This window comes from Cyprinus carpio, chromosome A24, assembly GCF_018340385.1.
Source record: "Cyprinus carpio isolate SPL01 chromosome A24, ASM1834038v1, whole genome shotgun sequence".
Classification (NCBI taxonomy): Eukaryota; Metazoa; Chordata; class Actinopteri; order Cypriniformes; family Cyprinidae; genus Cyprinus; species Cyprinus carpio.
Genome location: NC_056595.1, coordinates 23740185 through 23753089, shown reverse-complemented (window position 1 = coordinate 23753089; position 12905 = coordinate 23740185). Strand labels below are relative to the sequence as shown.

At 42.9% G+C, this 12905-nt stretch overlaps 1 protein-coding gene and 1 pseudogene across 2 annotated transcripts in view; one reads left to right on the top strand and one right to left on the bottom strand.

The window, feature by feature from the left end:
• LOC109057198 overlaps positions 1-12905 on the top strand; it is a 318686-nt pseudogene that overhangs the window by 173395 nt on the left and 132386 nt on the right.
• Positions 11923-12905, bottom strand: part of LOC109059609 (receptor-type tyrosine-protein phosphatase eta-like) — a 188846-nt gene continuing 187863 nt past the window's right edge. For both annotated transcript variants that reach the window (XM_042714830.1, XM_042714829.1), the window contains exon 11: positions 11923-12724. In XM_042714830.1, the coding sequence (XP_042570764.1) occupies positions 12709-12724 (16 nt within the window). In that variant the 3' untranslated portion in view covers positions 11923-12708. The remainder of the gene's footprint in view (positions 12725-12905) is intronic.

The window sequence follows — 12905 nt, the reverse complement described above, 5'->3', positions numbered from 1 at the left end:
TTGCTGCAGCCTGGAATTGAACTGCTGGTTTCGTCTGGCCAGAGGAGAATGAGCCCCCCGACTGAGCCTGGTTTCTCCCAAGGTTTTTTTTTTTCTCCATTCTGTCACCAATGGAGTTTTGGTTCCTTGCCGCTGTCGCCTCTGGCTTGCTTAGTTAGGGACACTTAATTTCCAGTGATATCATTGGCTTGATTGTACAGATACTATTTAAACTAAACTGAGTTAGATGATGACATTGAATTCAATGATGAACTGCCTTTCTGCTTTATTGACACACTATTTTCCTATTTAATGCTGTTCAGTTGCTTTGTTACAGTCTCTATTGTTAAAAGTGCTATATAAATAAAGGTGACTTGACTTTACTGACACACAGAGACCAAACAAAGCAACTACACATGTGCTCCAAACTGAGTCAGGAGTGTCCAGTGCATCACAGTTCATGTGATGTTGTCCTCCATTGTCATCAACAAACATGATTTGACAGATTCAAAGTGAATGGCAGTGAAACAAACCAACAGGGCAGATGAATAAAAATGCCTGAGCACTTCACTGAGCACACTTAAAATACATCAAGAATCACACAACACATTTACTGAACGTTCATAGTTTAACTGCTAGTCAACAGTCTGACAGCTTTTAAAAGCTCATAATGACTGTTAAATCCACAGACGACAACATAAACAGCAAAATCCCCAGTGTTAAAGTTGCACTACTTAGTATTTATATGAGTCCACATTCAGAGCGTTAAAAGTAACAGTGGAGCACTGTTGAAGATATTGTGATAATTAACTAATTAATAAAGTGATGACTGAGTATTAGTCACAAACATTTTCTGTTAACAAACTGATCAGAATAACTGATATAAAAAGAGAAATGACTAAAGAAATGAGTACAAACACAACATCTACAACTGACTTCACAACACAGCAACAATCTCAACAGTGATGACAATTAACAAAAAGCTTCATGCTGCAATGCATGCTGGGTGCCACCATAGTACAAAGCTCATCATGGTTAAGAACCAAGATGGTGGCGCAGTCGGACGCAGCGGCTACTCTGGGTCCCGAAAACAGTGTTTTTATGTCTGTTAATCTAGTTTCCTCATCTTCTAACAATCCTCATCTTATCGCAAAATCTTCAGATAAACACTCAAAAACACATCTATGATCGACAAAGTCTTCTGGAAATCAGCAGTGTGTACAAACATCAGCTTTCGACAGTGACTACTGAGAAGCTACGAGGCCTTTGTCTGCTTCTGAAGCCTAACCCCGAGACCACAGCCTCGGCAAGCGTGGAGGCACATGAGCTAGGCTAAGGGCTAACCCCACTATACCAGCAATTCCATCACTCATGCTTTCAAACGTTCGCTTTCTGGAAAATAAACTGGACTTAATTCAACTCAGTCGGTCTACACAGCATGAGACAAGGCATTGTTGTGTGTTTGTTTTCACTAAAATATGGCTAAATGACAACATCTCAGACTCCGCTATTCAGCTGCACGGACTTGCCTGCTACCAAGCAGACAGAGACACAGCACTGTCTGGTAAGACTCGCGGGGTTGGCTTGTGTGTGTAAGTCAACAAAGAGTGGTGTAACAATACTGTGGTAGTGACAAAACACTGTTCATCGCTGGTGGAGTTTATGTTTGTGAAGTGTCGACCATTCTATCTGCTGTGGGAGTTCACGGCCATTGTTACTGTCGCAGTCTACATCCCCCCCATGTGCAAATGCCAAGGAAGCGCTTCACGAGCTGTACAGTGCCATCAGTGAACAACAAAAAACAAATAACCCTGACGGCTTTTTCATAATAGCCGGTGACTTCAACCACGCAAACTTAAAGACAGTTTTGCCAAAGTTCTACCAACATGTGAACTTTGCAACAAGGGGAAAAAAAACACACTGGACTTTGTCAAGTCAAGTCAAGTCACCTTTATTTATATAGCGCTTTATACAAAACAGATTGTGTCAAAGCAACTGGTCAAAGTTTATTAGGAAAATTTTGTGTAAATGTTTGTAAATGATGGTTAATGACAGTTAAAGCAGTTCATCATTGAATTCAGTGATGTCTCAGTTCAGTTTAAATAGTATCTGTGCAATCTTTTGCAATCAAGTCAACGATATCGCTGTAAATGAAGTCTTCCCAACTAAGCAAGCCATAGGCGACAGCGGCAAGGAACCAAAACTCCACTGGTGACAGAATGGAGAAAAAAAACTTAGAGAAACCAGGCTCAGTCGGGGGGGCAGTTCTCCTCTGGCCAGACAAAACCAGCAGTTCAATTCCAGGCTGCAGCAAAGTCAGATTGTGCTTTGTCTACACAACAGAAAATAACACATACAAGGCTGTACCCCGCCCCCACGTAGGGTACTCGGATCACATCTCTGATATGCTAATTCCCGCATACAGACCACTTCTGAAACTCGCCAAACCGTTTCAAAAACTCATCACAATTTGGCCAGATGATGCTACCTCAACACTACAGGACTGCTTTCAGTGCACAGACTGGAACATGTTTAAAGAGGCAGCCACCTACAACAACCACACAGACCTGCAGGAGTACACTGAAACAGTGAATGCCTATATCAAAAAGTGCATTGATAATGTGACAGTCTCCAAGACCATCACCACATGTGCAAACCAGAAGCCGTGGATGGCAGCAGAGGTTTGTGGGCTGCTAAAGACCAGAGATGAAGCATTCAGATCAGGAGATAAAGCACCCCTCAAAACAGCAAGAGCCAATCTGTCCTGTGGCATCAAAAATGAAATACAGACATACACTCAAAAAAATCAACAATCACTTCACAGACAGCAAAGGCACACGGAGCCTGTGGCAAGCCATTCAGACAATCACTAACTACAAGCCCCCACCACAGGCCTGTGATAATGACACATTCCTCCCGGATACACTCAATCATTTTAATTCACGGTTTGACATGCAGAATGACACATCTGCACAAAAACTGCCCACACCTCCCAACAACCAGGCGCTCTGTCTGTCTCCAGTCGATGTAAGGAAGACCCTATCTAGGATTAACCCATGCAAGCTGCAGGTCACGACAGCATACCTGGCTGTGTACTGAAAGACTGTGCTGCACAGCTGACAGATGTCCTAACAGATATCGTCAACAGCTCACTGAGCCAGGCAGTCGTCCCCACATGTCTCAAATCCACAGCAATCATACCGGTACCAAAGAAATCACCTGTGTCCTGTCTAAATGACTACCGTCCCATAGCACTGACTCCAATCATGATGAAGTGCTTTAAGAGGTTAGTCATGCACAACATCAAAAACAGCCTCCCCAACACACTCCAGTTTGCATACCGTCCAAACTGCTCTGCAGACGATGCAATTTCCTCCACCCTCCACCTGGCTCTTACCCACCTAGAGAATAAAGACACCTATGTTAGAATGCTGCTCATCGACTTCAGCTCAGCATTCAACAAAATAATCCCACAACAGCTCATTAATAAACTAAACTTGCTGGGCCTAAATACCTCCCTCTGTAATTGGATCCTGGATTTTCTAACTGGAAGACCTCAGTCAGTCCGTGTCGGCCACAACACCTCAAGCACTACCACACTGAGCACAGGTGCTCCACAAGGCTCTGTGCTCAGCTGCTCCTCACGCTGCTGACCCACGACTGCACTGCCAATTTCAACTCCAACCACATCATCAAGTTTGCAGATGACACAACTGTGGTAGGTCTCATCAGCAACAGCGATGAAACGCACTACAGAGAGGAAATGGCACAGCTGGCTGAATGGTGTGGCACTAACAACCTGTCCCTCAATGTGAGTAAGACAAAGGAGGAAGTGATGGACTTCAGGAGAAACTTTGACCACCCCACACTGACCATCGACGGTTTGACTGTGGAGAGAGTCAGCAGCACTTAATTCCTGGGGGTGCATATCACAGAGGATCTCACCTGGACCACCAACACCATGTCACTCTCCAAGAAGGCAATACAGCACCTACACTTTCTCCACCGGCTGAAAAGAGCAAGTCTCCATCCATCCATCCTCACCACATTATATAGAGGAACCTTTGAGAGTTTGCAGACCAGCTGCATCACTGTCTGTTATGGGAACTGTAGTGCAGCATACCGCAAGACCCTCCAGCGGACAGTGAACACAGCTGCAAAGATCATTGGTGCTCCCCTCCCCTCCATCCTGGACATTCTCCTTACACGATGCTCTAGCAAAGCCAACAGTATCATGAAGGACCCCACCCATCCCTCCCACAGTTTCTTCCAGCTTCTACCATCAGGAAGACGGTACCGGAGCATCAGAATTCTATTTATTATTTGTTCATGATAAACTTCATTTGAATGCTGACTACCACACGCAATAAAGTCCCGTAGCCAAGGCATATGTTATTATAATAATTTAATAATGAAATATTTTCTATAATAAATAATATAATATTTTCGTAATTCAAAATAAAATATGAATAAATACATCTCTGATAATCCCGGGTTGCTATGGTCACGCAGGTTTGTTTATGCATTAAACTCGTGGCCACGAGAAAAACATGTTGTTCCCTCAACATAAGAAGTCGTGGCCACAAGAAATGGATGTCGTTCCCTCAGCATAACATCTCGAGGCCACAACATAAGTATGTCGTTACCTCGACAAAATTATCTCGTGGCCATGACATAATAAGACATTCCCATGAGTTAATATGACGTTCCCACAAATAAATATTTCATGGCCACGACATATTATTACGTTCCCACGAGTTATTATGTCGTGGCCACGACAAAACTAAGTGAACCGACCATGTCCTCTCATGGGCACCGTAGTAACAAGGATTTTGCGAAGATGAAGAAGTGCTGCAAGACGACAGAACACCAGCGGAGAGAGCATGCTCTTATGTGTGCCTACCATGGCATACTGACAATGGCACTGTGCAGAAGACGGACTAGGTATAAAGAAATCGAAAGTGAAATTTAAAAAAAACAGCGCACATAGGAAAGCAATTGCAGGCTTTCGCAAGTGTCTGCTAACTGCGCGATCACCCGTATACACCCACCCTCTGCTCAATGTGATTTGTGGGAGACTGCACAAATCCCCTCCCCTTCATCCTTTCGCTGAACTTGCTGAACACATCCGCATTTTTGTGCGTCTTCTCCAGACTGTTAACTCTAAAGGCGCAGTGCTTTCTGCATTTGGGTCGGATCGAAGTCAGATCATATTCATACCTTAAACGAACCGTACCAGAATTCGTTTGGAACTGAACCGAGACCACCTCTTCAGCTGGGTCTCGGTTCAGTTGTTTGGTGCGCACCAGAGTGCGATTGTTGTATTCACACCTGCCAAAAAGATCCGCACCAAAGGGGGAAACAAACCAGAGTTTGTTTCACTTGAACCAAACAAGACAGGTGAGAATACACCCTTAGACTGTGATCTGTCCTGTGACAGACAGATTTCCCATAATTATTCTCAGAATCAGAGAAAACTGGTATCAAATCAAAGATAAATGCACATTTTCTACGTTCCAGTGTTGTAGTTTTTGTTTTGTTTTTTGTAGATTGTACTACACAATCTACACAATCTACTACTACTACTACACACACAAAAATAATAATAATAATAATAAAATTCGAAGTGTGCTGCACACAGGTGGGCCTGTACAAACCACCTGTAGTAACACACTCTCCTCTATGTGTCAGGATAGTCACTGGAGGTAGAGGTAAGTGAATTCAACACAATGTTTATTTCTCTCAAGAATAAGTGCAAGGTGAGTAGAAGGTGATTTCAGTTGCGGATTCAGTGCAGATCACTCGGTGAGAGGTGGGATCCAGTTGAGTACGTCCATAGACGAGAGGTCAATGCCACACAATCCCGGATTACTAATGCTTGTCCTTTTCCTTTTTTATTAGGAGAGGAACTGTCCAGCGAGCTTGCCGGGTACACAGGAGATACCAGAGATCGAAGGGGAATCAGGTAACTGGGATGGATCGGGAATCCTGGAGACAGCAGAACAATGACACAGAGGTTAGGTTTAGGTTTAAGTCGTGGAGCTCTTCGGATGTGAGGCAAGCTGGGGACGGAACCATGAGGTCTGTTCCTGTTGGAGGCTTGACGGTGAACTGGGGCTGAGGTGAGTGTTTTATAGTGCCTTGATGAGATCGTTGATGATGACCAGGTGAGGGCGATTAATACTCAGGGGAACGTGAACGTTGTGGATTGGCTGGGACCGGGCTTGCCTGGTCCCTGACACTACCCCCCCTCCAGGGTCCGCGTCAGCGGGCCTTGCTCTCCGACATCATGGGGGTCTGCCTCGGGGCCATGGAGCGGGTCTCTCAGGATGCTGGGCATGAAACTCTGTGAGCAGATTGGGATCGAGGATCTCTTGACGAGGTACACAACACCTTTCTTCTGGTCCATAATCCTCCCAGTCCACTAAGTACTCTAGTCGCCCACCACGATGTCGGGAGTCCAGTATCTCTCTTACAGTGTAGATGGACTCGGCGTCAATGGGTGGTAACGGGGGGTTGTCATCAGGGACCGGGTCTGCAGAGGGAACAGAGACAGGTAAGTGATGGGGTTTCAACAGAGAGACATGAAAGGTGGGGTGTATTCGGTACTGAGCAGGTAGTTGGAGTCGGTAGGTAACTGGGTTGACTTGTCGTTCCACCGGGAATGGCCTTATGTATTTTGGGCTCAACTTCCGACATGGTTGTCTTAATCGGATGTCTCGTGTAGGGAGCCATACCAGTTGCCCCGGCTGGTAGGTAGGGGTTTGTCGACGGTGAATATCCGCAAAGCGTTGGTGGCGATTTACTGCCTGCTGATGAGTATGTCATCTATGTAGACGAGGGCAAAACGGTTCAGGAACTCTCGGAGGACCTCATCCATGAAACTCTGGAACACTGAAGGGGCGTTTACTAGACCATACGGCATTACCAGGTACTCGTAGTGCCCTGCAGGGGTGATGAAAGCCGTCTTCCACTTGTCTCCCTTCCGAATTCTGACCAGGTTGTATGCACTTCTTAGATCTAATTTTGTGAAGATACGGGCGTCACGGAGTTGTTCTAGGGAGGATGGTATCAATGGAAGCGGGTAACTAAACTTCACCGTGATTTTGTTTAAGGCTCTGTAATCAATCGAAGGTCATAAGCCTCCATCCTTCTTGGGGACGAAGAAGAAACTGGCGGCAGCCGGTGAGGTGGAAGGTCTAATGTAACCCCGTCTCAAAGCCTCTTCGACATACTCTCACATGGCATCTTGTTCAGGGATGGACAAGGAGTAAACTCGACCCTTGCAAATAACTCAACATACGTATGTTTTTGCTCATGCATTACAAATCATCTTGCACTGTTCCTCAGCCAGCTGCTTGACTTTCCCTTTGCACATGTAAAGTATTTATGTGAAGCATTTGTACAGTTTGTATTCTCTAGTTTATGTATAGATTATTATTTATATTTATTACACGGCTCTGTGGAACACTTGATTCTGACTGGTCATTAGCGACATTCCGAGGTATGTTATCCCTCGATAACAACCGGTAAAAGCTAATAACACAGGCCCATCCGGGTAACAACAGTCGGCACTGTACTCTTGCTTTAACTATTTTTTCTTGGTGGAAGCTTTGCTTTTGTTTAGCTAATAAAATTTGAAAACTCGATTCAAAATGGTGTACAAATATTTAATTGTATGTCATCCTGGTATCCACTCTCGTTTCATACAAATGCAGCTGGTGACATTTTGCTACGATTGTTTTGTACGCTGTAATGGATTATAAGAGAACTAACAAACTGGTAAGGTTTTAAAACATGTTCGGCTTAATTCTTTTATTGCCTTAATTATTTTTGTGGTGAAATGTTGTGTAATAAGTGGTTTGACTGCAACGTTTCCCTTAAATATCCATCTAGTTAGAACTTGCCGCTTACTAGCAACTGCTGTCTTCATCGAAGCTTTGCGTTAAAATATTTCAACTCAAATCAATATTTTTTGTCTAATTATTTACTTATAAGCCAAGTAGCCATGTAATAACCCCTACAGGCTGACACAAGATCACCCTGTCAGGGTTTATTCTGAAAGAACAACCGGCTGTATGTACATTATCCCTTACATAGTATATGGTAGGTTAGCTGCGTTTAGGTTTATACTGTTTTACTTCATTGTTGTATGTTTATATTTATGTAGCACCGTGGTCCTGTGAGGCACAACATTTCGTTCGATTGTATGTCCCCAAATGTAGTGGAATGACAATAAAACTCAACCTGACTTGATCATGTTTTGTGTACCCCGGGAGTTCAGACTGTTTGAGCTGTTGACGATTACAGGTTGTGCTCCTCCTCTTCTGTTTGATCACCAATTTTTGGGAAACTTTCAGCACATGGTTCAATGTTCGGCATTGGAACAAGATGACATCTGTTCCATCTGATGGTGCGTTGAGGGCTTTCCACTAAGTTAGAATGAGGTGCTGAATGGGGTGCTACCATGGTACCCTCAGTCTTAGTGTTTGTGATCCAAACTCTCTGACCTGAGGAAAGGTGACTGTGCTTTCTTGCGTAGTGATGTGTGTTGTAACTTGCAGCCTACTTCTCTCTTATTCCCTTTTCCTTTGATGCTACAGAGGTGTAATCAGGGAGGCTCGGAATCAGAAGCGAGTGATGCTGTGGTATTGGTGTGCATAGCCTTCGCCTTATTAGGAGCTGAGCAGTGCTGTTGCATAGCCTTCGCCTTATTAGGAGCTGAGCAGTGCTGTAGCCATTTGGCAGTGGTGTTGTTCTCTAAGCCAGCATTGCCAAATAGGGGTCCTTTGCTTTGCTGAAAAGATATTTTATCATCTGAAGATGACACTCAGCTTCTCCATGCTTTGAGCAAATTTCAGGCTGCTGGTGATGTGACTGAAGCCGTAGTCCGCCGTGAAACTTTCAAACGTCTGGCTGGAAAACGAAGGTCCATTATCTGAGAAAGGGTACTCTGGAATTCCATGCCATGAAAACATAGACTTCAAGTGTACTATTACATCATCTGATCTCACAGGGCTTAACTTGGCAATCTCCACAAATCTGAAAAAAATAGTCCACTACCAGTAAATAAGTGCTTCCATGTATGAAAACAAGTCAGCACCCAGCTTAAGCCATGGTCTGGTTGGAAAATCAGTGGGCATTAAAACCTCAGTTGGATTGACTCGTTCTTTAATACATGTTGGGCAGTTTTGAACAAGGTAATGTATCTGTCTACTTAGACCCAGCCACCACACTGAGTGTTGAGCACGCAGTCGACATCTATCAACCACCTGGTGTCCATCGTGCAGCTTCTCTAGGACTGTGTTGCACATATCAGTGGGTATAACCAGCTGGGATCCCTTTTATAGAATACCATCATGGACTGTGAGAACTGCTCTTTAAGGCCAGAATTTCCTTACCTCTCCTGTTATGTGGCTGAGTTCTGGAATCCTTCCTGGCATCGCTCCATCACCTCAGAACAGGTGGGGTCCCCAAGACCCAAGGCCTCCTTTTCAACCTGGCCCTACCATTGCTCTGTGGGAGTAAGTGAACGTGACGCATAAGCCACTGGTTTCCAAACCTCCTCTTCTTTCTGTAGAACAACTTCACCAAGGCTGTATGATGATGCATCAGCGGACAGTTTCAGTTATTTTGTTGTAAAAAGCTAGTACAGGGGTGGATGAGATCTTCTGTTAAAATTCACAGAAGGCCTCTTGCTGGGTTTTACCCCAGCCCCAGTGGTTTCTTTTTGACAGAAGGTCCCTCAGTGGCCTGTCCTTCTCTGCAAGGAATGTTATGTAATTACCTAATTAGTTTACCATACCAAAGAAGTTGCAAATTTCACTGATGGTGGATGGCTCTTTCATCTCCTCCACCGCTCTAGTCTTGTCTGAATCAGGTGTCACCACGCTCTCTGAAATTATATGACCCAGAAACGTGACCTCCTGTCTGCCCAAACTCACACTTCTCCAAATTCAGTGTGATGCCAGCATTTTCAATCCTGGTTAACACTGTGTGTAGTCTCATGTCATGCTGAGCCTGCGACTCACCCCAGATGAGCACATCGTCCATATGGCACACAACACCAGACAGTCCTGCTATGATCATCGACATGCATCTCTGAAAATGCTCTGGTGTTGAAACAATGCCAAATGGCAGCCTCCTGAAAAAAAGTCTTCCAAATGGTGTTATAAATGGTGTATATTTGGCTGATTGGTCCGACAGTGGAACCTGTCAAAAAATTTACATCTCTCTACATACAGTCTCAGTCAGTTTGGTGAGGTCAAAGCAGATATGTATTGCCCCATTCTTCCAGGGCACCGGTTGGTTGGCTCCTCAACCTTTATGACTCCAAGTTGCTCCATGCACTCTAACTCATTTTTAACCTTTCCCAACAAAGGAAGTGGAACACTCCTAAAGTGGTTGTCAGGGAACATGGAGTCACATTCGGTTTAAGCTTGATGGTGTAGGGCTGGCCTACCATACCTAGGCCCTGACACAACTTCAGGTACATTCTTTTTGATATGTTTGAATCCACACTGTCGAGCCAAGCTATAAGATTAAGCTTTATAATTGCCAGCCGAACTAGAAGTGCTGTGTGCAGATCTTTAACTACATACACATTTTCTTGTACAGTGAGCTCATTTTTGCTGAGTGACTCATGGGACATCCCAGTTTCAGAGAGTGGTCTGCCCCCTGGTCCCAGTAATGACTTGTCTGCATTCTCCAGAGTGAATGCCCCATTTTGTTATCTCTCCGAATGTAGACTCTGGAATGACTGTAACGTCAGCACCTGTGTCGATTTAAAATTTTACTTTATAGTGTCTAATGAACAGCTCCACAGCCAAAGCATCCTGGCCTGTCTCTAATGTGCCTAAAAACCAGGGCTCTTACGATTTATTGCACTCCTCTGCTTCAATAGCATGCACTGTTTTGGCAGTTTTACTCATCTTGCTCTAGTGCCCTTTTTTACCGCATGTGTGACATGAAACATCTTTGGCTGGGCACTGCCATTTCCCATGACCAGGTGTTTTTCTACATCTTTGACAGAGCTTTTTATCATTTTTGTTCAGAAATGATGTTGACGTATGGTTGGGAAAACTGCTGTTCTTGAATTTTGATGGTCCCTTTTTTGCTGTTATTTTGTTCATTTTTGCAGCCACTCCATCGAGCTCCACCTTTTGACTCACCTCTTAAGTCAGTCTGCTGTTTTTTAATAACTTCTGATTGTCGTGCCATATTAATGGCTTTCTCAAGAGTGAGGTCTCTGTCCAGCTACATCCGCTCAGATATTATACTATCTCTTAGACCAACTACAAGTCTATCTCTGAGAATTTCATCATGAAGAGCATCATAGTTACAGTTTTCTGCAAGAGCATACAGGGCTGTTATGAAATTATTGACTGGTTAATTTGGCTGCTGTACTCTTTGATTGAATCTTGCTTGTTTGTAAATTATGTTATTTTCGGGCACGAAAAATCAGTTGAAAGTCTCTTTAACAGTTTTGTACTCCTGCTGTTGTGCTTCGGATAAAGACTGTCCTCTTAACACATTATTTGCCTCATCTCCCATGCAATATATTAATGTGTTCACCTGATTAGCCTGCGAGCTGACATTTAAATTACTGGCCTGTCGAAAGTTTTCAAACCACCTTATCCATTTCTCCCACTCTTGAGGTTTTGAGAAATTGAATGGCTCTGGAGGCTGAATCAAGAAGGTGGTGCTTGGAGGCCTGCTTGTTCCCAGCTGGATTTGTTGCTGCCCTCTACTATCGCTTTACTTCTGACACCATGTTGTGTTCTTAGACAAAAGAGAGCACGCCCATTGAATGTGTTAACTCAGTTTCCAACATTTATTTGTCTCCCTTTCTTCACACTGTTCTTCCTTGTTCTCTCCCTTGACTTCTCCCAGCCCCACTCTCTTAAAGAGCCCCATAATTAACACAGAATAATAACCCATGTGTAATAAAACCCATGTGTAATATCTTTAATTATAATGAAACCAATCCCCAAAATAAGCTGCAGTAATCCATCATGAAATTTAAAACTGAAATTCACATGAAGCTATAGCAAATGTCTTTAAGAAAAAGGTATTCATGTTACAGTTTTGTAGAAGAATTATAGCTCCCACAACTATAGCAAATATCATCACACCACTCAATTTATAGTAAATATGTCAATATGCAATTTGTAACAAGAAAAAAATGCTATACAGGATCAAAAACGAGTAAGAAACTAAACAAAACCTTCAAGAAGCTAAAAACAAGCACTTAACAACCCCTTAAACCAATGCACTTTCCAAAGACATAATGGTTTGTATACTGTATATTAACTTTATATTCTATACCCTCGCCCCATAACCCACACAGAAAACTTTTAGCATTTTTACAAAAGCATTTGGTATGATTTATAAGCTGTTTTCCTCATGGGGACCAAAAAAAATGTCAGGTTTTACTAACCCTGTGAGGTCATTTGGTTCCCATAAGGCAGGGTTTCCAAAAACATTTTATTCTCTAAATTTCTCCTCTTCTCTTACTTGTTTTCTAATAAATTGTATATTACAAATATTGTTGGCTCTTTGACAAATTCCTTTTGTTACTCTTTTGTAAGTCACCTTGGATAAAAGCGTCTGATAAATGCATTCATGTAAATGTAAGAAAACAAATTCATAATTCATCAGGCATGAAATCACACAAAATTTCAGTAAGTGATTTGTCCTCTTAGTTATAGTGGGCCACGTCATAGAGATTCAAAGGATGTTGTTTCTGTGAAATGAGAGTCAGAGTTAAATATAAATCATACTAATTTGTAATATATATATATATATATATATATATATATATATATATATATATATATATATATATATATATATATATATATATATATATATATATATATATATATATATATATGACAACAAATGTGACTTGTTTGAGATTCAGG